Raw genomic sequence first — 23,613 nt, forward strand, 5'->3', positions numbered from 1 at the left:
TCTGCTCTTGGTGAAAATGAATGGAGATAAAAGTTTTAGTAGTTCATAGTATTCACTAAAAGGACAGTTTTATTGCACTTGGAAAATATAGACATAGAATTGGTCAGATTGGCAATAATATAGCTCTTGTAGTACTTAATTTGGTAACTGAATTAAGAAATATAATTGGCCTAAATATTAGCTCAATGATGTAAAAGTGAACTGCTGTAAAATTGCCCAGTTTATTATAAATGGCCCTATCTCTCATGTGCCAGACTCTTTATTACTTATGATTCTGTGTTTGTTTCCAAAAGCTGTTTTACTAAGAATATGTTTTTGAATCTGTAATATTTAACATATAAAGCCTGCATTATTATGAAGCTGATAATGAAAACCTCTAAACTTCTAACCTTGAATAGGATTTGTTATGTATACCATTGATGCTACTGGTGGATTCAAAATCACCTTTTCTGGGGACTCTGCTTTGTGAAAAATAGTACATGTATTGGGCATGAGTGCATGACATCTGATATTTATCAAGGATAACAGGAGCTTTACTCATTTTCACATTTTAAGGTAACTTTGAAAGCTTTGCATGTGCACATGTGGTCAACATATGTTTCTGAAATTTAAATATATTTTTTATCATGTATCAGTGAAACTATCAATCTTTAATGAGCTTCATATATTAAACTTATACTGTGTGAGCATACTAAGTAAGTATACTTTGTAAATATACAAAGATCAGTTTAGGATATTTAATTCACTTCTGTAGAATTTTATCTTACAGCTTTTAAATTATAACAAGTAAAAATGTACCTGATGTATTCCAGGTAGCACTCCGATTACAGTGTGTGATTTGGCACTTTCTCATTCATCTGCTATAAAGCTTGACCCTAATGTAGAAAACTGAGTTATAGAAATTACTCTTTTCTAGATCAGCTACTAGTATATTGCTTTTCTGTCTGAAAAGAGTTAGCAAGTTATTTTACTGGAGGGTGACATGAAGAGAATTGGCATTGCATATTTTTTAGTATTGGTTCTTAGCCTTTTAAAATTTTTCTTTAAAATTAGATTGTAATAATAATTTTTAAAAGATTGGAGAATAAAATTGCAAAGTTATTCATGTGTTGGCACACTTGTTAATTAAAAATAACCCCTTTTTATAGTTGATACGGGTTTCAGATACTGCATCCCTTTGATATATCCATTGATACGCAGATGACATTCACTGGCTGCAAGGTGACAGGAGACATGCTTTGACTGCACAGGGAAAGTTGGCCATCCACAGCTGTCATTCTCCTGTCTTTTCATTTTGAGACAGGACTCAGTGGTATAAAGGCCTGGGAAGTAAGTTTTCGAGTGTGAGAATTTTTACTCGGGCTTTTGAGAAGCCTGTTTTGTGGTACGAAGGTACTACGTAAACTGTGGCTGTTAAAATCTCTCCCAATTTAATTTGAAATATAAGAAGCTGAAGTTCTATACCTTTCTTTTTTTTGGCAGTTGAAAGGAAACCATTTTATTAAGAATGATGAAGAGTGAAAGGAATTTTAAATTTAGGCTAGTTCAATTGCCAATGTCTTTATATTTAAAAAAATTGCAGAGCAATTAATTACAAATTTTAACACAGGTTTTCAAAGCATAAATTGTCCTTAATGACTTGTGACCCCAGTGCCCTTTGTCATAAGTACTGTTTCAGTACATTGTTTTGACTGAGAAGTGTACAGTATCACAGAGGTTTAAAGAACATATTTGAAGTGTTTACATAGAACACTTTAAGACCACTACCAAAACTTTATTTGTAGATCTTAGCAGGATTTAGTACTTAAGATATCTTTCTAGCCTCCTCTTAAGTACCAACGTTTAGATAATTTGCTTAACTTATTCAGCTAGTATAGGAGTTAGAAAACACTAATACTAAAGTGTTTCCTGAATTTATCTGGATGGTAGATGTAATTACTTTATAATTACAGAGACAATTTTAAAAAATAACCTTGATTCTCGAGGAAGCCATTTTAAGCCTATTGTTTGCTTTTTTTGGTATATGGTTTTAAATTCTTTCTTTCTTTTAAGTTTTAATTGATTTTTATGAGAGAGGAGGGTATCAAAAGATCAATTTGTCATCCCACTAAGTTATGTGTTCACTGGCTGCTTCCTGTGTGCTCCCTGAATGGAGGTCAAACTAGCGACCTTGGCATATGTGTGGGGGTCTAACCAACCGAGCTACCTGGCCAGGGCCTGGTTTTTAATTCTTTAAGCAACTTTGTAAAGATTATATAGCATATCTATTTTAGAGAATAAGTTGAAGTTTAGAGATTTAAATTTGCTAATATTATACTGGGGTTTATATAAACTCTGAAATCTTTTCCCATTTTTTACCTCACTGTGCTGCATTCTGGTTGGATTAATCAGTTTTCTTGTCTAATTCGCTGTGTGTGTTGTGTATAGTCTAGGAATTAATCCTATCTTGAGTTTTTGGTTCCAGATACAGGTTTAAGTATCCCATGTTAACCAACTTTATTCAGAGTTTGGATAGTTGATGCTCAGACAATAGGTAATACTCTCTATTTTTAATACTTTATTATATCTGAAGGTTTCCACAGCCATTTTGTTTTAATATTTTTGTCAGTTCTTTTTTTTTTTTTTAAGATTTTATTCATTTATCTTGAGAGGGGAAGGGAAGGAAAGAGGGAGAGAAATATGAATGTATGGTTGCCTCTCGTATGTCCCCTGCTGGGAACTGGCCTGCAACCCAGGCATGTGCCCTGACTGGGAATCGAACCGTGATCCCTTAGTTCGCAGGCCCATGTTCAATCCACTGAGCTACACCAGCTAGGGCTGTTTTTGTCAGTTTTTATCATTAAAAATCATATTTTAAACTTTCAGTTTAATTTTATTGGGTAGTGAGTTTACCTTTAGATGTTGATGAATTTATTGGCCATTTTTCTCAGTTTCGTTTTCAAATACACTTGGGAATTTTAGTTTACAGTTTGCAACTTGAGTGGGGAATGTACTTTCCTGTCTTTCTTTTGGTGCCCTCCATGTATGCCCCTCTCCCTGCCCCTGGCATTCATAGCTCCATTTTTGTAGATTTCACCCCTTTCTACCATATCTTCAGTCTAGCTTCAGGACTTCATTCTGAATTAATCAGCAGTTTCAGAGATACATGTGTGTGTGACTCAGGTTTTGTATGTATGACTCTTCAACTACAGGTGACGACAGTTTGATATAATCATAACTAGCTATTAATAATTGCTTCTTTTCACCTTCCTTTCAGGACTTTTGGTCCGTTTCTACCTCTGAGTATTGCTTTGGCCCTGTCATCTGTGCAGGATTTGGTTTCCTGACGCTTTTGCTGGTTTCTGGTCTCGGGGCTCCATGGGTTCATGGGGTCATCAGTTCGTTGCTGTGTGTTTGCTCCGTGCTTTGGTCCAAAGACATATTTGTTATATTCGAGCATGACTGTGTCTTTCTAAATTAATAAAATTTTAAAAAGTCATTGTGTTTGGAGCAAGGAGGGAGAGTATATTTGGTTGAAAGCAGGAGTCCTCTGTTTTGTATTATCAGGAAGTCTTTTGTTCTTTCATCTCCCAATATGGCTTATTTTTTATACAGATGGTCCCGACTTGATACAATTTAAATTTATTTTTTTACAACTTAAAACTTTTGATGATGCAAAAATGATATGCATTCAGTAGAAATGTACTTTGAATTTTACATTTTGACCTTTTCCTGGGCTAGTTATATGTGGTATGATATTCTCTTGACATACTGGACAGTGGCAGTGGGCCTCAGTTCCCAGTCAGCCACTCTCCATCACGAGGGTGAACAACCGAGACTCCACAGTGCATTCATTTTGTTAGATGATCATGCCCAACGGGAGACTAGTTAAGTTGATGAGCAGCTGTGTAGGTCTGCAGATAGTAGATACTGAAATATTTATTAAATGAATGTAGAGGATCTTGGAGAAACCATAGCAGTTTCAAAACTTCATTCCCAACCTTCATCTAGTCCAGTGGTTCTCAAAGTGTGGTTTGTGGACCCTTGGGAGTCCCTGAGAACCTTTTGTGGGGCCCACACAGTGAAAACTTTTTGTGGTGTGTGTGATTTGCTATTCTCATCCTGTTGATGTTTACGTTGATGGTGCAGAAGCAGTGGTGCATGAACTGCTGGCACTTTAGCTCTGGTTGTTTGCGAAAGGCTATTGAAATTGTCTTTCCTTTTACAAGTACATGTCTCTTTGAGGCTGGGTTTCTTTCTTACCTTCTAACCAAAATAACATTGAAACAGATTGAGTGGAGAACTAGATGAGCATTAGGCTGTCCCTTATTCAGACATAAGATTTGTAAAAATGTAAAACAGTGCCACCTCTGTCTCTGAATTGTTTTATTTCAGAAAAGTTATTTTCCATCAGATTGCTTATGTTAACATACATTGGGTTATTATAAAATGAATTAGTATTTCAAATGTTTTCTAAGTTTTAATTTATAATATGGTAAATGTTGACAGATACAACCTGAGTAACAAGCTTTTGGGGGTTCTCATTTTTAAGAAGTAAAGGAATCTTGATACAAAAAGGTTGAGAAACGCTGAACTAGTAAATTCGGTCGGAACTCTAGAAGCATTTGATGTAAACCTTTCACCTCGGTGTATGTATTTGTTGCCTGTAGTGCATCCGGCTCCTGCTGCACAGCTGTGTCTGTTCTATCCTGCTTAAACATGAGAGGGACCTGAGGAAACCCAGTAAAGTGTAGCCAACTTCAAGGACATGTAGTTGTCCTTACCGTGAATCTCTCTCTTTTTGTAGTAAGAACCGAATTAACTGCAGATGGTTAAGACTTCGAAAGCCTGTATAACATTGTGCACTTATGTTGGTACTCATTTGTTCTTGCTTTTGAATTTCCTACCATGCATTACTTTTCAGAGGAGACCTTTTATATAGCACACAGTACATTTTGTGATTCTGTACTTACAAGATCAGTGTTTTTCAACCGGTATGCCACAGAGTTTTTAAAACATGCAGTACCTGACTATTTACTCGGGGGCACTGACCTCTTTTCCCTTAATTGTCAAATTAAAAAAAAAAATGGCAACAGCCAACACAACAACAGCTGTCTGGTGTGGATGCTGTGTGTTGAACCATAAATATATAGGTCATATAATGGAATTGTATTTTACTAGTCACATCACATAATAAGGTTGCATCTGATTGGTTAATTCTTGGTACCAATTTCTTGTATATAAGAAATCCTTACATACAAGTATAGGCACCTGATTTTTTAATCTTCACCTGAGGACATTTTTCATGGCTTTTAGAGGGAGAGGGGAAGGGTTAAAGTGCGGGGGGAAGAGGGAGAGAGATATATCAGTGTCAGAGAGAAACATCAATTGGTTGCCTCCTATAGGTGCCCTGACCAGGAATTAAACCCGTGTGACTTTTTGGTCCATGGGACGACACGTCAACCAACTGAGCCACACCAGCCAGGGCGGCACCTCAAGTTTTAAAAAAGTCTCCGTGGAGTAAAAAGGGTAGGTAATTACCATTATTTTTCCTTTTTATTGTAAACTAATAAAAATTATACCTATTTTTGTGGTCAGATTATCAAAATACATTTTTGGTGTACTGCAGAATTTTCGTCATTAGTTTATTTGTACCGTGAGATGAAAAAGGTTGAAATCGCTGTACTAGATTATTGATCTTGACTCTGGGTCATCAGCTCATTTAAGGCAAAAACCGTTGTTTGTTTTGAGGAGCAGTTCATTTCAAGCACATGGCATAGGGAGTTTGGTCTCCTTTGACTGTGTGGACAACACTCAGTGTGTTTGAATAGTGACCACTCTTTAAAACAAAATAAAACAAAACAAAAACAAAACCCCCTTTTTCCAGTTTTATTTAGAAATAATTGACACGTTATTGTGTAAGTTACGGCATACATCATGACAATTTGATTTACATATATTGTAAAATGGTTACCACAGTGGAGTCAGTTAAAAGCCATCTCTCATAAATATAATAAAAAAAAACAGTTTTTTTTCTCTCTGTGATGAGAACTCTTAGGATTTACTCTCTTCACAATATTCCTGTGTATCATACAGAAGTGTTTACTATACTCATCTGTGGTACATTACATTGCTACTAATTGACCACTCTTAAGATACTTGCTCAAGTGGGTTTTGCTTTTAACCAGTTTAGTTGTATGAGTGGTTTCATAAGAGTTCATAATTAAATTTTTGCTTGGGATGTTCTCTAGCAATAATGCTGTGCCCCCAGTTTAATTTCCTAGACACGCATAGGTGGGTTTTATGAAGTACAGAAAGAAGCTCTTTAAAGTCATGAATCATGAAATTGACCTTTGAAAAGCAACAACAATTAAAAAAACCCCAACCAATTTAATTTAAATTATTTGGGTGATATTCTTTTTGTCCTATTTCTCAGTGTTTTGTATTCTTGCTCTTTGACGACTTCCTCCATGGAGCAATTGTGACCCAGAGGCATGGATTTTGAGTTCCACTTGGTGTAGCAGCTATATTTTGAGGGGACTAGGGAGTCAGTTGTTGAGGTTATTGTTCATATTAGACTTTGATGCTTTTTAACATTTCCACTGGTGGCACCCCACCCTCCAGTAATTGAGAGGTAATTGAAGTTAAGTGCCTTTTAATTTTAATTTTTATTTAGAGAGAGAGGAAGGGAAGGAGAGGAACATCAATATGTGGTTGCCTCTCGAATGCCCCCAAGTGGGGACTTGGCCTGCAACCCAGACTTGTGCCCTGACTGGGAATTGAACCAGCCGACACTTTGGTTTGCAGCCTGCGCTCAATCCACTGAGCTATGCCAGCCAGGGCTTTGCCTTTTAATTTTTTTAGACTTTGTTATATATGTGTTCTCAGTCACCATATGTATCATTGTGATCTTGAAACCAGTAATGACTTTTGGAGATTTATTTGAAGAGAGAAATTCTATTTCTAGGCATGTAACTTCTAGGGAGATGGAAACATTTTAAAGAAGGATTCATTTGAATTAAAGTTATTTAGGCTAGGAGTGGAATTAGTTAGTGAAGAGTAACAAGCTGTGAGGTCAGAAAAAGTAAAAAAACAAAACAAAAACCCAGTGGAAACAGCAAGAAAAGAGCCACAGACTAACCTGAAATAAAGATGATGACCCATTCAGGAAGTCTTCTGAGTCAGACTTGCCATGTCTGCCTTGCTAGAGTTAGAGACCATCTGCTGTAACCCCTTTGCTTTTAGAGAAGGAAATCTTGCCTAAGATGTGTTTTCCTTTGATACATTATACTTTCTCTTCCACTCTCAGTATCTTTTCTTTGAGAAATTAATTCAAAGTGCTTTAATTAGCTTAACATTTCCACATTGTTAATTCTTGTAATGTTCGTGTCACAAGTAAACCCATTGTAACTTCTTTGTTTTTTATACTGGTGGACAGACTAATTTCAATACTGTAGGGGTAGTGTCTTGTTACTCTAAGTTTTCCACCCTGCAGGCCCTCCAGTGTAGGAATAGCTGTTCTGAAGTTGACCCATGGTTACCATTCCCTGTATCATTTCATTCACTGCTTGCTTAGTGCCACTTTCTGTAGCGTTCTGCTTTCTGCCATTTGGTTGCCAGGTGGCTGGTGTTGATAGCTCTTGAGTTTTAACATTTTTTCTAATGTCTTTGTCCTCTGAGGCAGATAGAAAGAAGGATTAGGAGAGAGTGAGTCACATGTTGTGACCATCTCTGCTTTACATCTTATTGCTTATTAATTGCATTTACATCAGATTTTATTTCTGCTCTGCACACTCACACCCGGAACTGGTTCCTGCTTGATGTGGTGCTTTACCACTTGCCTCGAGGGCCTAAAAACTTTGTTTTTCTCTTCTTCCTCTCTGTCTCTGTTACTTACTTCTATTTTTGTTATGTGTCAAGGGACAACCTTAGGCATAAACAGTACTTTTGGTGTAGAGATATTTATGTCTATCAAAGAAAAATTAAATCACAAATCTAGATGCAAAAGGAGATCAGAAGGGAGAACCAGCAGTGTACCTAGTACCTTTGAAGGTGCTTGGATGACCTCTTCTGAGTCTTCTAGAATGTGCCTCCTTATTCTTTACGCCTTAAGATTCTTTATCTCAAAAACACATATATTTATGACAATAGTTTTCTATTTTCATGACATTATGTTAGCTACTAGCTATAGCTCACCACACTCTTTCAGTGGGAAACTTTTTTGAATTCTAATCAGTTGACCGTATGTTGAGGTTAGTCTGCATAGTCCTGGCTGATTTATTGGTGTGAATCTTTTTAATTTGTTGCCATACAGGATATTTGTAGCTATTTGTTTTTCAAATGAGAGCAAAGTTAGTGTTGCTGGGCATTCATCATTGTTCTTGGTATGGTGTACTTCTGAGGGATCACCATTATTCCCTATGATTGTTTTGTATTGCTTTTCATCCTTAAGAAATAAACTTTGTGAGCTGTGATTATACCCAGTTTTTACAGGTGGTAAGCTTTTTACAGGTGACAAAAGTTTACCTTTTAGTGAAAGTGAGATTCAGCTCTCAAGCTTGATTCCAACAATCTCCATTATCTTTTTACTGTGTTAAATAGTCCATCAGCTGAAGGGTTCAAACCCTTGAGTTTTTGTTTTGATAGCTTGAAGCCTCTACGGTTTTTGGAATGGGAGTACCCAACTGAAAATGACATGTCAGAAAGAAGCAAAAATGTTCTACAAAGTATTTATTCCCCCCACCTCTTGCCAAATCTTGTGTATTTTCGGAAGATTGTAGAGTTGGTCTAAAGTACAGCTAATAGGATCGGAAGGAGGAAAATGGGAGATGGAAAAAGGAGCAAGGGTGGGGGAACAGTGGTGGGAGTAAAAGAGAAAAGGACTTTGTAATAAAAGTCTCATACACATTTTTATAATGGATTAGAGTTTATATGAGGAAAGTGGAGACAGAAAGGTGAAGAGTGGAGTGTGATGTTGTAAAATGTAGTTGAAGTCTGAAGAGTGATTAGGATAAAGAAGGGGAAACTTCTGATTGGGAGAGTTGGGAATGCTTTCAGCAGAGGTGACAGTTCAGCTGGGTTTTGAAGGATGAGTTAGTAGGATTCTACATAGAAGAGGGATGAAGGGGAGACTTTAAGAGAAATTAAGGATTTAAGATGAAAAACAATAGGAAATGTTTCAGCGATCATCCTTTGTCAAAAGTTCACTCAGCATAGGTCATTTGAGTGGCTGCTGATAGTGGTGGTGATGAGGAGGAAGTATGACTGATAGTTTGTTGTTTAGAACGAAGCTGAGGTCAGGTTTATGAGACTTACGTTTAGGTCTGTTTTCATGTATAAGAGAGGAGAGATTCAGTGCATAAAATTGTAGGAGCCAGTGTGACCTTTAAAGCAACTAAAGAATTATGCAGCTAGTTAGTATGCTGTCAGGAGAGGGTAATATGATTTGGATGAAATTGGCTTGCTTAACTGCCTCTGCACAATGTGTGTTTGTGAACTTCAACTCTGTTGTGTATGTAGGGGCTGAAAGTCTCTTGGCAGCAAGCTTCCAGTTGCAACCAACACCTGTCTTGGCTAATTGGTATGCCCAGCTCTGGCACCAGAGCCTCTGGAGAGTTTGTGTTTGAGCTCAACTTCATCAGATTTAAACTGGAGCATAAATGTGAAGGGCCTTTGGGGTCGGCCTGTTGATTGAGAATGAAAAGGCAAACATACAAAAGGAGTGGAGGGAATGAAACCTTGTGGATAAAGTTGCTGTTAATGTACATCCGGATGTTTTTCAGCTCAACTTACGTATTAAAAACAGGATATTTTACTTTGTGCTCTCTGGTAGTCCCTTTCCAAATATGCTGGCATTATTAAACTATAATAGATAGAGGAAGAGAAATGACCATGACCTGAGACTGTCGCATTTTCTGGCATATGTCTGCACCAGGGTAGTTTATTATAGACACCCTTACATACTTTTTCTCTTTTTTAAAAAAAACTGTGGGTTGGTAGGTTTCCTATCAGATGCATTCCCATGCACTTTATTACATTACTTTCATTTGAAACACCAAATTATTTTATAATCTTTTATACATTTTCCTCTTTTGCTAGCCTGTGAGTTTTGGTAGTGTGTGATGTCATTCATTTGCTTTCTGGACCTAAAATGGCTTTGGGCATGAAAGTGTTTGAGCTGAATGGAATTAAATTGAAAAGTGGATTGTATTAGGTAGTTTATACTTTATCCTACTAAACATAACAGGTTATCAACAACAAAACAAAAGGATAATGCCAATTAGTTTTTATTTAATAATTTCCCCCTTTCCCTTCCTCGTCTCTTTTCAGCTCTTGCTCTTTTTCCCGGGGTAGAATTAGAACATATATAAGACGTATTCACTGGAGGACAGAGCCTTCATAGTGGTTCCATGTTTGTGGACTTGTCTCTCCCCCCGCCTCCCCTGCATCCTGAAAATACGCAGACTGTATTTTGTTCAGTTCTTTCCACGATGGTGCTGGTTCTCTTGGAATTGCACAACAGGTTGAAATAAATCCTTTGATATTTTAGAAAATATGATCTTGTAGGATTTAAACATTTAGACTAACTACTGGTGACTATATACTGCAGTGGCTTGAGTAAGAGTGTCAAGTTGAGTTTGGGGCAGTGCCTTTATGTACAAATGCCTCAAAATTTTTTCAAGGGCAATTTTTTGTTCTAATTGGCTTGAGCGGTGTCTGCTTTTATATAGTACTTCAAGCAGTTTTTAATAAGTCAAATCTACAGTTTGAAAAAATTTGTTAAGTTACTGTGATTCTCAGGAGACACCCAGAAACACTCCCTAATTCACATATTAATCATATCTTGTGTAAGGCAGGGAAACAAGCCTGGCCAATAAACTGCATTACTGATGGGATAGTCAGAGTTTTCTCAGCCTGAGCATTTACTCTTGCAGAATCCAAGAATAAAAACACTTGATAGACTATTTTAGGGTACAGTTCGTGCTTTTCTGATCGCAGGTTTTTTTTGGCTGTATCTCAAGTAGAAATCAGGGCCATGATTAATTAGACCATATCAGAGGGTATTTTATTTGGTGACTTGTAGTGATTAGTTTTTCAGGGGCTCGAAGGGAGTAGCAGCCTTTAGTACCTGCTGAGCTTGAGCACTTCCTTGCCTCTGTCCCCGATACTGCGTTCATAACCGTGGATGTAGTGACTTTTCAGTGCTCCTACTGATCAGCCCAGAAATTTTCTCATTAACTGGTTGGAGATGGGGCGATTCAACAGTATAAATGGTTAAATGGTGAGATAAAATGCCCAAGAAATGCTTGATACATACATATTTAATTGGCTGTGAAGTTTGAAGATATTGCAGTCTCAGCTCTGTCAGCACAGACCTGTGTGCGATCCAGTGAAAAGTCACAGAGCAATTTCTGTATCTGTACAAGGGGAACGATTAAACAGACCTTGGGGAGTCACTGTGAGAAACTACAAAAAGTAGGTGATATGCACAGCACTATAGTCACAAAAGTTATATCCTTATTAATTTAGAAAAAGTAAAATATTTTAGTTGTCTCTGTACCGATAGAGAGTTCCTGGGTAACCTTCCTGTTCCCCATTTTGGCGTGGCATGGCTTTTCCTAGGCCCCCACCAAACAACTTTCTGCTTGCCTAGTGACACTAGCATTGTTGATTATTATCTTTTCTTTTTGGACAGGGAGTAAGTGCTTCCTGTATCCTTGTCTATCTGACTAGTTTGTTGTACACAATCAAAATTTTTCCTCCTGTATTAACCTTGAATAACCAAAAGGAAAGCTAGTTATAGCTGCTAAGCCATATATAATATTTTCATGGTTTTTGAACTGATCAGTGTAATTCTTTGCTGCTGCTTTTTAGCCTGAATTAAAGCTTAGGAATGTTCATTTTCTAGCAGTTTGTTTTATTTTGTTCATGTCTAAGCTTAAACATGTACCGTAGCTTGGTTGTTTCATATAGGAAAGGCCTATAGTATTTATGTGAGAAATTCTGTTCAGTTGCTATAAGATTTTTGCTTGTGTAAAATCTGATTTATCCTGGATCTGCTTCTGATTTTTTCCAAATTAGATAGACATAGGAAAAGTTATATATTGATAGCATTGAAAGTTATTCTAAATTTCAGCTATTCTGTACTTGAAGTAATTGCATAGAATATCTTGCTTAATTTTATAGTTCGCCTTTCCATATCTGTGAGTTTTGTATCCAGCAGCATTTTTGATCCGTGGTTGGGAATCTGTGGATGCAGACTGACTGTTTGCACTGTTCTATCTCATTTTATATAAGGGAGTTGAACATCCATGGGTTTTGGTGTCTGAGGGGGGTCCTGGAGTCCATCTCCATGGATACTGAGGGATGACTGTAAAGTTATTGTGTGTTTTCATATTCATATATTTAAGTGGTCTAGCATAGAACTCTTTAGAAATATTTCACCCAAAATAATTGTAAAAATGGCTGAAAGACCGACACGGTTGACTTCATATTGAATGTTATTTTGGGCTTTTGGGTTCTGATTCAATGAAAAGTATACTGTGGTCATTTTCTGTGTTAGGAGTTGAGACTGTCCTGGGATTGGATTGCATTCTGAGTATGCTTTAAAATCATAACAAAAGGTAACATTAAGGTACTATTAATCAGTTATTTTAACTTTTTTTCCTTTATTTTAATTTATGTTGTGAGGGAAGAAAAATACCAAGTGTTGAAAACATCTCAGTATTTCAGCCTTCATATTTTACTATCAGAATTATAGGTAGAATAAATTTTGTCGGTATTTATTTCATACTTATGTCGTCTGTTAAGACAGTGGCATAATCTAGAACTCCTGATTACTGATTGTGTGGTTTTGATTTTTTCAAAGCTATATATTTTGAGTTTGATCATTGTGTATGAAATTTTACATTTTTATTTCATTTCCCTTCTTGGTAGTATTGTGCCCCCTAGTGGAACTTTATGTCCCTTAATGTATGTCTCAGAATGTAGATGGAATGCAGGATGCATTATAACATGTTAAGAAAACATAGTTTGGAATGTTTGAACTTCTCGGTTGACTTGGAATTCTTTAAAATAATGATTGCTTTCCTAAACCAGAGTTTAGGACAAATAAAACTCTAAGTGAAGGTTTAGTAGGTTTAGTTGATGTCCTAAAATTATGGGCTCCTCAGTGTTAAAATGTTTCTTTTTTCAACAAGAAATACCTTACAGTTATTTTCTTTATTAGTGAAACTTAAATCAAAGCACATTCTATTAGCATATCAGTTAATATTGAAATAATTGTTGCTTTATGGATTTTTTCAAAATTCCTCCTTTCACTTGGGGTTTTATTGTTGTACACCTAAGCAGAATGTAGTGGAGTTTATATGTTATTCACATGTAAACCAAAATCTTGGTTTATTTTGAAGTAACATGAGAAAAACATACTGGATGATAAATATAAATGAAATGATCTAAAGAAAAAATATGCTGCCTTGAAAATGATCTGAAATAAATTAGACTTTTATCATTTGAACACTTATCAAATGATGAGCTCTTATTTGTGCTTACTTGGGTATAAATAAAATTAGGGTTTTTAAAAAAGATTTTAATTATTTTTAGAGAGAGGGGAAGGGAAGAAGAAAGAGAGGGAATGAAACATCAATGTGTGGTTGCCTCTCACCCCTCACCCCCCCCCCCCACTGGGGACCTGGCCTGCAACCCAGGCATGTGCCCTGACTGGGAATTGAACTGGTGACACTGGTTCACAGGCTCATGCTCAATCCACTGAGCTACACCAGCCAGGGCCAAAATTAGCATTTTATCTATCAAAGAGTTGGTGTTCTCTTTGTCTTTTTAAGTAAATAGGAAGAAGATGACTAATTCTTTGTGAGTTGTTCAGTGTCCACATTTGTAGTAGCACTTGAGGAACATTTCTGTCTTGGGGTTAGATATTCTGTACAGTCAGACTGGAATATGAACTCTGAGGGTGCCTGCAGAATACTGATTTATTGTAAAGAATATTGAGAATTATCTAACCAGTTAGGAAGAGTAGTTCTCAATATGAGTCATCAGACATATAGTACCTTCACATATTTTATGATGTTTTTATCTTATTCTCTTTTAGTTGCTGATGTATATTCACAATGAGTGGATTAGGAGAAAACCCCTTGGATCCACTGGTCCCTGATTCACGGAAACGAAAATTGCCATGTGATACCCCAGGACAAGGGTAGGCAGTTTATTTTCTGCTGTTTCATCAGGGTCTCCTCCTTTTACCCTTGTGTTTTTGGTTTAAAGATAACATTCCAATTTTCTGTTATTTACATTCTCTGGGAATTTTTGTTTGTTTTTTGTCTTTACATACTATTGTTTTGCTTTGTATAGGTAGAGAGATACAGTGATGATATGGACATCATTATGATGTAATTGAAACTTTGTTGCTGATTTAGATTTAGATAGAAGTGAGAATGTTATACTAACAGCACAGTACTGTAAGAAGCATTTCTCAACAGAAGAAGTAGGAATTAGGAATAGATAACCAAGATTATTGTAAATAAGGATTTTAAATAACTTTTAAGAACATATTATAAGTTTGTATTTTGGCATTTGTGAGGCTTAATCATTCTTTTCCTGAATGAAGTTAGAAGATTAAAAAATAGAAATAAAACACTGAATTTTATGCAGAGATACTCTGTAGCCATTTTAGTATTTGCCAAGGTTAATATAATTTGAATTTTAATGAGATAGTTGCAAAATAAAATCTACAGTTTGTAATAAAATTTCATTATTAAACTTATCCCCAATTTCCAGATGATGAAACCGAGATTAACTCTGCCCAAGGCCACTGTGTGAATTTAGGCTTGCATGAATTTCTGCTGTACTGTACTACCTCTCTGAGACAATGTTTTTATTGGCTGAATTTAGTTTATTTACATATGAAGATAATAGTATTGTGTAGGGACTAATTCTGCCAGCCACTCTTTTGTGATAGATACATTCATGGCTTTCCCCCTCCCTTCCCCCCCCCCCCCTTCATAGTCTTACCTGCAGCGGTGAAAAGTGGAGACGGGAGCAGGAGAGTAAATATATTGAAGAACTGGCTGAACTGATCTCGGCTAATCTTAGTGATATTGACAATTTCAATGTCAAACCAGATAAGTGTGCAATTTTAAAGGAAACAGTAAGACAGATTCGACAAATAAAAGAACAAGGTAATACAAAGTAAGAAAAAGACTCACGTCTTTTAGAAGGAACTTGTTAACTGTATTTACGTTTGTCTTTCTGTTACCTTGTTGCTTAGGTGGGGGCTACTACTAATTAAGGCTAGCTTCTATGGGACCTGGACAAATGAGTTGACCAGCTTTACTCTTTAGGAAACTGTTACCGAGGAGGATTGGGAGAAGGCCAGTGTTCCTCACCGTATCAAATGTTAGTTCTTTTTCAGGAAGCTGTGGGACAGTGGTCCATTTAGTAGTGAAAGAATATTTAGGACATTTTCATCTTCTGCCCTCCCGGGTGACTCTGAAGTTTAATTTTAACATTTTAAAACTGTAGCATTGTCTTATCAGGAAATATTACTGATAAGGAAATAATTGTGTATGTGCACAGGCATGCGTGTGTGCGTTTCTCTGTGTCTGCTCTGGGGACTATTTGAAGGTGAATTTAATCTATCACTGGTATATGTGGTATTTGTAGTACTGCTTTCTGTCTTTTTAGGAAAAGCTATTTCCAATGATGATGATGTTCAGAAAGCTGATGTATCTTCTACAGGACAAGGGGTTATTGATAAAGACTCCTTAGGACCACTTTTACTTCAGGCAAGTATATGGCTTTAGCTGTCCTGTAAGCTGTGGCGATTTTTTTTTAATTGTTGAAATTTTGTTTAGGTAATAAGAACAAAAAGACATTTCTTTTTATGAGATGGAACTCCGTATGTTGAGTATGATGGTAAAATACTCTTTATTTTTACAAAATATGTAACTCAGGAGGTTTGCGGAGGGAGGGAGTGCCCCTTATAAAACGTAGTTGCGTCTAGACTGAGAAAGCAGGCAGGAGAGGAAAGGCAGCACGCGACGTCAGAGGTACCATTTGGGCACATTGTAACCTCAGACTCTGCATTTTTGCATGATTGATCACAGCATACTACAATTTTATATTCTTGAGGAATTTTAGATTTTTAAAAGAAACTTCAAGTACAGTTTACAACCAGTATTATTTCCTATTAGTTTCATGTGTATAGCATGGTGGTTAGACAACATACTTTACAAAACATCCCCCCAGCATTACCCACCTAGCACCACCGTTACCACGATATTGTTGACCGTATTTCCTGGGCTGTACTTTACATCCCTGTAACATCCCCAGTTTTGTGACTGCCAGTCTGTTCTTCTCAATCCCTTCACCTTCTTCACCAGCCGTCCTCCCTTCTGGCAGGAATTTTAAACACATAGTGTGCATTGTTTTCTAGGTAGTTGACTTAAATAGATGTGGTTAACTTTTACAGTACTTAATAATGTTTCTCCTACTTGAAGTCAGGGCCTGAAGCCCTTCATAAAGTTCACTTTTCAACTTTTTGTTTCACCTAGTTTGTTCCAGCTACTTGTTAGTTGATTGGTTCATTTCTCTTTGTAAATTTTCATTAAGACACAGTGTAGTTCCTGTAGCTTGACTGGATATCAAACAGATAGATGGGAGGTGCTAAGGGTGATTGTTTTTATTGTTTAAAAAGCTTTGAAGCCACACTTCTTCAAAAATCAGCTTAAACATTAATTGATTTTGTGTTGACAGATTTGTCTTTTATTTTTTGAAATTGTCCTCCTTTATTTTTTTAAGTCCTCACCTGAGGTTACATTTATTTATTTTAGAGGGAGAGGAAAGGGTGTGGGGTCGGAAGTGAGGGGAGAGGGAGGGAGACACAGAGACACATGGATGTGAGAGGGAAACCAGTGGGAGAGAAACACCGGTGCGGGAACACCGGCTGCCTGTCATATTTGCTCCGAGTGGGCGTTGACCCCACAACCTAGCATGTGCCCTGACCAGGAATCAGACCTTTTGTGTGTGGGCTGATCCTCCAACCAGCCGAGCCACCCGGCCAGGGCTTTTAATTTTTTATATTTTTTTATAGAGTCCTGCAGTAATGGTGCTAAGGTTAGTAGAATTGGTGCCTGATAGTTGTTTGCAGTGAATGTTACATCAACAGTAGTTTTTAAAAATTCTGCTTAGTACCAACGCTGGTGTTTTTAGTCTGCTAAGGCTGCCATAATAAAATACTACAGATTGGGTAGATTAAAATGGCGGAAATTTATTTCTTATAATTTTGGAGGTTGGAAGTCCAAGATCAAGGTGTGAGCAGGCTTTTTTTTTCCCCTTCTTCCCTGAGACCTCTCTCCTTGGCTTGTGTAGATGGCTGCCTTCTCACTGTCTTCATGGGTGTATACCGGGTGTGTGTGTGTGTGTGTGTGTGTGTCCCTGTGTGTGTGTCTCCCTGTGTGTGTGTCTCCCTGTGTGTGTGTCTCCCTGTGTGTGTGTCTCCCTGTGTGTGTGTCTCCCTGTGTGTGTGTGTGTGTCCCTCTCCCCGCCTCCCCCCACCCCTGTGTGTGTGTCTCCCTGTCTGTGTGTGTGTCCCTCTCCCCGCCTCCCCCCACCCCTTCCTCCTTGTAAGGACACCAGCCATACTGGTTTAGAGTCCTACCCTTATGACTTCATTTAACCTTAATTACCTCCTGAAAGCCTTGTCTTCATTGTGGGTTAGGGGGTTGGTTCAACATGTGGATTTTGGTAGGGGTATAGTACAGTCTATAATCAATATTAACATATCCTACTTTAGGCATTGGATGGTTTCCTGTTTGTGGTGAATCGCGATGGAAACATTGTGTTTGTGTCAGAAAATGTCACACAGTACCTGCAGTATAAGCAAGAAGACCTGGTTAACACAAGTGTCTACAATATCTTGCATGAAGAAGACAGAAAGGATTTTCTTAAAAACTTACCAAAATCTACAGGTAGGCCTTCAGTGTGCATTTTCTTAATAAGTTGAACATTTTTTTCATGTCTTAGAAAACTGAATGTACCTTTTAGGAAGCCAAGTTATTAAATTTGCGTAGAAAAGCAAATGCTTAATAGCAAAATTTTCAGATAATACTTTGGTGAATTTAGAATATGGCATACCGCATACCATATGGTGACCACATTTCATATGGCCAGAATATACACTGAGTTCTGTTTCAGTTGCGATTATTCAGTGTTTTATGTGCAGTAGTCTCCCCTTATTCTCAGGGGATATGTTCCAAGACCCCCAGTGGATGTCTGCAGCTGGATAGTACCAAACCTTATATATCCTATGCTTTCTTTCCATACATGCACACATACCTTTTTCACTTAGAGGAAGCATTTTATTATTATTTTTTTATCCTTACCCAAGGAGTTTTTTGAAATTGCTTTTAGAGAGAGAGGATGGGGAGAGGGAGAGAGAGAGACAGAGACAGAGATTGGGATGTGAAACAGAAACACTGACTGGTTGCCTTCTTGTATGTGCCCTTGCTGGGAATCGAACCTATAACCTGGTTATGTTCCCTGGCTGGGAATTGAATCCACGACCTTTTTGGTCTTCAGGCTAATGCTTCAGCCAACTGAGTCACACTGGCCATGGCAAGGAAGCATTTTATATCCTCTCTTTGGCATATCCAAATTGTCAGCATCACTGCTCTAGCATTTTGGGGCCATTACTAAGTAAAGTGGGGGTTACCTAAACTCAAGTACTGCTACTGAGCCACTTGATCTGATGACTGACAGGTGGGTAGAATATACAGCGTGGATATGCAGGACGAAGGGATGGCTCACGTCCCAGGCAGGGTGGGGTGGGAAGGCACACAGTTTAAAACTCACGAATTGTTTATTTCCAGAAGTTTTCATCTGATAGTTTGGTGGTCATCCACAGGCAACTAAAACTGGGGGGGAAGGGGAACTCTCCTGTACTGCCATCTTGCACTGTAGTGTAGAACATCACTATGAAAACTAATGAGGACACGTAGCTCGAATTTTTGATGATGGTCGTGGACTGAATTGCCAGCTTTTAAAAAACTTTCAATTTGTTTTTCAAAGTTAATGGAGTTGCCTGGACAAATGAGACACAGAGACAAAAAAGCCATACATTTAATTGCCGTATGTTGATGAAAACACCACATGATATTCTGGAAGACATCAACACTAGCCCTGAAATGCGCCAGAGATACGAAACCATGCAGTGCTTTGCCCTGTCTCAGCCACGAGCGATGATGGAGGAGGGGGAAGGTAAGAGTGATCACATGTGCGTGATGTTTATCTTTTATCAACCAAATAGCAGCCAAACCCATAGTTTTGTAAATTCCATTGTTACAGTGCTCACTGAGTTTCGTGTTCTTATGTATTGAACATATTTAACGGCTCTGTAGATTTCTCACTCGGTGAAGTTTTTGTCGCAGATTTGCAGTCCTGCATGATCTGTGTGGCACGCCGCATCACTACAGGGGAAAGAGCATTCCCGTCCAGCCCTGAGAGCTTTATCACTAGGCATGATCTTTCAGGTAATAACTTCATGTATATATGTTTTGCCTGCTTAGAAAATTTTTAGAAAAGTTTAATTTCTATAGATTGCATTGTCAGGCTACATCCACTGTAATGAATGCTTTGCATAGATTATTTCCTCTATTTCTTACAGCCCTGAGAGAGATTCACTAAAACCCTTGGCATTGAGAGAAAGCACCTGGTTTTCTTTCCAAATAGCATTTCAAATCAGAGATTAATATTTTTTCCTCTAACTTCAAACCCGTTTTTCATAAAGAAATAAATTTTCAAAGATATGGGTAATTTTAATGAGAATTACTGGTAGTAATTCTTGACATCAACATGAACTTAAATCTTGGACTGCCCCTTTTTCACCGGAGGAGTAAAGAGTTGAAGCCGATATAGTTGATAAGGAACAAGGATGCAATTCAACACAGTGGCCGTGTTTTTCTGAATTTGCCCTCAGGGTCAGTTTTATGATCCTTTAAACCTAAATGGTGATGCCAAGGGTTTATTACATATGATGTATCCCAGAGATGAGCAGACAGGTCTGGTGATGGAGAGGTTGTGTTACTGTCCAAGGTCATGGCTAATAGAATTTGCAGATGGTTCTCCTGATCTCAGAGCCTGAACTGTTTGTTTGATGTCTGCCATGTGGACCCTCAATAATTTGATAAAATATAGAAGGTTTAAATAAACATAACAAAACTATAGTTGTTTTACATGTTTTTATATATGTATATATTTACATACACATGTAATAATGATGTATATACTATAAAAATAGCTATTTTCATAGTCATCAACCATTTTATGCCAGGCTCAGTTACTTATCTGGAGGTTGCTTGAGGTTGATTTTCACAGATATAAAAAAAGCAAAAAGGTTATTTGTATACTAAATTCTTAATCTGTTTTCACTGACGAATATTCTTTTTATTTGAAAATTTTGTCTTGAGATTATCAAACCTTAGGGCAACAGTTTTTATGTGTTATCCTTTTAGAATGTTTGCTGCATCTGTTATGGTTTGTCAGTCTGAATTTTTTCCCTAGATAACAGTACTTTACCTTTACTGAAAAGACTAAATAAAACATCTTTACTTAACCAGTTTAGTGAGTAGAACCTTTAGAAATTCTCATTAGTATCTTCCCTTAGTATAGCAGCAGTACATTAATTATAAAAGTTAGAAGTTACCGAGCAAGAAAAAAATCAAATACTTTATTTAGTCTGGTTAACGTCTGAGAGCCATGTTACTATGGGTACAGTTGGTACCTTCCACTTGCTATCCATCCCTCTGGGAGGTTTGCTTCAACACAATGCTGTTTTTGGCCTCTGGAGAGATTTTATCCTCTCTCTTCATCTGTTTAATAATTTTTTCTGAGTATCTATTTTGTGTTTGTCATGTGGCTTTCAGGGCTGAGTTCAGGGGAGATGGTTGAGGATAGATCATTCTAGTTCTTGGCAGAGCACACAAGTGTTTGCTCTTTCTGGAATGCATTTATCTTGTCTACCTAGCTAGTTCTTTTTCCTCCATTAATAAGATTTTCATTTGTCACCATCAAAGATCTGAATTTTAAACAGATTCTTGGACAAGTGGCTCATATTCATCAGCTTATCCAACCTTAGTGCCTTTTTAGCTTTTCCAGAACTATCTTTCACCATGAATCTCCATGAATTTTTCCAATCCAAACTTGATTTTCTTCATCTTTACTTTTCTTGCCAAAATATCATGGAGGGGATAAACAGATGGGCAAGCCTTGTCTACATCTTTTCCATGCTGTCAGGAACTAAGTTATTGACTCCTTCTTTGATCTTGCATCAGGATTTCCGTCATCTTCTGGGTTTGGTGAACCTTTTGGTCCTGAGCATAAGAGATTGTTTGGATTTGAGTATTGCATTTTTTTAGTGCCGTCTCTGCAGAACAGAGAAAAACAATCATTAATAGACTTGACAGCAACATGAACTTTAGTCATAGTCTGACATTTTTTTTATCATGTTGCATTTTTGTCACAGAAATTTGTGTTGTGGGTGTTGATCACTCAGTTTTTGCCCTGGATATTGTCACTAATTATTTTGAATTTTCTAAATGCCGTTTAAATATCTATAGATCAGCAGGGCTCACCTCAGTAGGTCAGTGCTTGAGATCGTTGGAGGTGATTTGGGTTCCTTGAGTCCTTGTGATTAGTGCTGGCCCGGTATTCCTTGTCTTGAACATAGCTAGTGCTTTCATGTCATAGCAATTATTTTTTGAAAATTGATCAGCCACTTTTATTCTTGGCTTTTTTTGGGGGGGGGCCACTTTGGGTAAGGAGTTTTTTTTCTTGCAATCTACCTGGTACTGCTCAGAACTTGAGCAGGCCTAGCCAATTTTTAAGGACAGTCTTCATGAAACCTACTTTAATTTTACAGCATTTTTGAGTTGTATGTATTTTGTTTCTTCATGGTATTTGATGTTAAGCGAAAGTTGTCAGAAACTTGCAGATCTGTGGCCACGAATGCTTAACCCTCCTAGTATAGATTTTAAGTGTCCAACAAATGCAGTCACCTCTGAGATGGGGAGAAGTGTTCGTGCCAGCTGTTTAGGCAGGTATTTTCTCTTGCTTCATAGTTTCACAGGCAGCGTCTTCAGGTATGAACAATTTTACGGTTGTATTTTTTCCCCTTTAAATAAAAATGAACGTCATGTTTTCTGGACATATTTTCTGTACATTAAGAAAGTAAAAGGAATTGTGTTATACACTTTTACAGTCTATATAGCAAAACATTTAATTTAAGAGTTTCCTGTAGGACTCTGCCCTTCAAGAAGAAAGCTCTGGATATAGCAGAAATTTGGATCAGAGAAGGTGGAACAAAGATTTAGGGTATTTTATTTTTTAGTGCTAAGCCATGCACGGTGCAACATGTAAATACTTGTAGGTGGGATTTAAATTTTTATTTTCTGTTTAATAGGAAAACTTGTCAACATAGATACAAATTCACTGAGATCCTCTATGAGGCCTGGCTTTGAAGATATAATCCGAAGGTGTATCCAGAGATTTTTTAGTCTTAATGATGGGCAGTCATGGTCCCAGAAACGTCACTATCAAGAAGGTAAAGAATTTTAAGGTTAATTCTTAATGCTGCTTGTTGTTGTGTTTGGTGTGCGGTAAAGCAGTGATTATATACATGACCGTATTCAATGTTTGGTGTGTGTGGGGGATAGGAAAATGAATCTTGAGCATTTTAGTTTAGCCTGTTTGTAATTTTGGTGCAGGTCCAGTCTTTCCCTGGATTTTGAAAACGTTGCCTTTGACATATATTTCTTTTCCCTCCTATAAGTGTCTGTTTGCAGTTGTAGCTATTTGTAATGGATGTTGTCCCCAACAGCTTATATTCATGGCCACGCAGAAACTCCAGTGTATCGATTCTCTTTGGCTGATGGGACTATAGTGACGGCTCAAACAAAAAGCAAACTCTTCCGAAATCCAGTAACAAATGATCGTCATGGCTTCGTCTCCACCCACTTTCTTCAGAGGTAATGATAGGTTCCTGTGTGTTCTCATCTTGAATGTAGCAGTATTTACAGGTGCTCTGTTATTAGAGTAAAAAGAGAAATTAACAAGACTAAAGGCAAAAAGGATGTTGGGTTTGCCAAAGTGAGTTTAGATTCCTGGATTACAGTATGTTTTCTTTAAGGTTATATTTTTATGTGAAAATGAGTATTTCTTCATTAAATAATTACTTCCTGGGAAATCTTGGAAATGGGAAGGCTGTTGGATAAAAGAGCATATAAAATCTGACCACCTCTGTTACTTTTCATTTCTGATGATATATCACATTGCTTTAAGGATTAAATTTAAAATTTGAAGGTAGACTAAGAATAGTTGCTATTGCTGTTGCTAATAGTAACAACACACACAACGTTCACTCATTAATTATCTTCAGTCATTGGCAGGCACCTCCTGGTTAACCCCCTGGGTAGACAGAAACTCTAGTAAAGCCCTGCTGGGCGGGACTCCAGTTAACATAGCTTTTGCCCATTTATAGTACTGTGCTGGCATCACTTAGATTTTGTGGCTCATTAAAAAGTATGTTACTACGTTAATAATTGATCAGTATCCAGATTGGAATTG

General features: G+C 37.3%; 1 protein-coding gene across 15 annotated transcripts in view; it reads left to right on the plus strand.

Moving 5' to 3' along the window:
* The window catches only part of NCOA3 (nuclear receptor coactivator 3), a 99,288-nt gene that overhangs the window by 51,719 nt on the left and 23,956 nt on the right, over nucleotides 1-23,613 (plus strand). For 12 of the 15 annotated variants that reach the window (XM_053671376.1, XM_053671383.1, XM_053671389.1 and 9 more), the window contains 9 exons: nucleotides 5,385-5,508; nucleotides 14,087-14,191; nucleotides 15,001-15,173; nucleotides 15,679-15,779; nucleotides 17,789-17,963; nucleotides 19,063-19,251; nucleotides 19,422-19,523; nucleotides 22,451-22,591; nucleotides 22,868-23,015. In XM_053671376.1, coding sequence (XP_053527351.1) covers nucleotides 14,106-14,191; nucleotides 15,001-15,173; nucleotides 15,679-15,779; nucleotides 17,789-17,963; nucleotides 19,063-19,251; nucleotides 19,422-19,523; nucleotides 22,451-22,591; nucleotides 22,868-23,015 — 1,115 coding nt within the window. In that variant the 5' untranslated portion in view covers nucleotides 5,385-5,508; nucleotides 14,087-14,105. Of the gene's footprint in view, nucleotides 1-398; nucleotides 556-5,384; nucleotides 5,509-14,086; nucleotides 14,192-15,000; nucleotides 15,174-15,678; nucleotides 15,780-17,788; nucleotides 17,964-19,062; nucleotides 19,252-19,421; nucleotides 19,524-22,450; nucleotides 22,592-22,867; nucleotides 23,016-23,613 lie in introns of all 15 variants that reach the window. The other 3 variants (XM_053671377.1, XM_053671381.1, XM_053671378.1) reach the window with 2 other exon arrangements.

The sequence above is a fragment of the Artibeus jamaicensis genome, unplaced genomic scaffold (assembly GCF_021234435.1).
Source record: "Artibeus jamaicensis isolate MK-2021 breed Jamaican fruit bat unplaced genomic scaffold, CSHL_Jam_final contig_685, whole genome shotgun sequence".
Classification (NCBI taxonomy): Eukaryota; Metazoa; Chordata; class Mammalia; order Chiroptera; family Phyllostomidae; genus Artibeus; species Artibeus jamaicensis.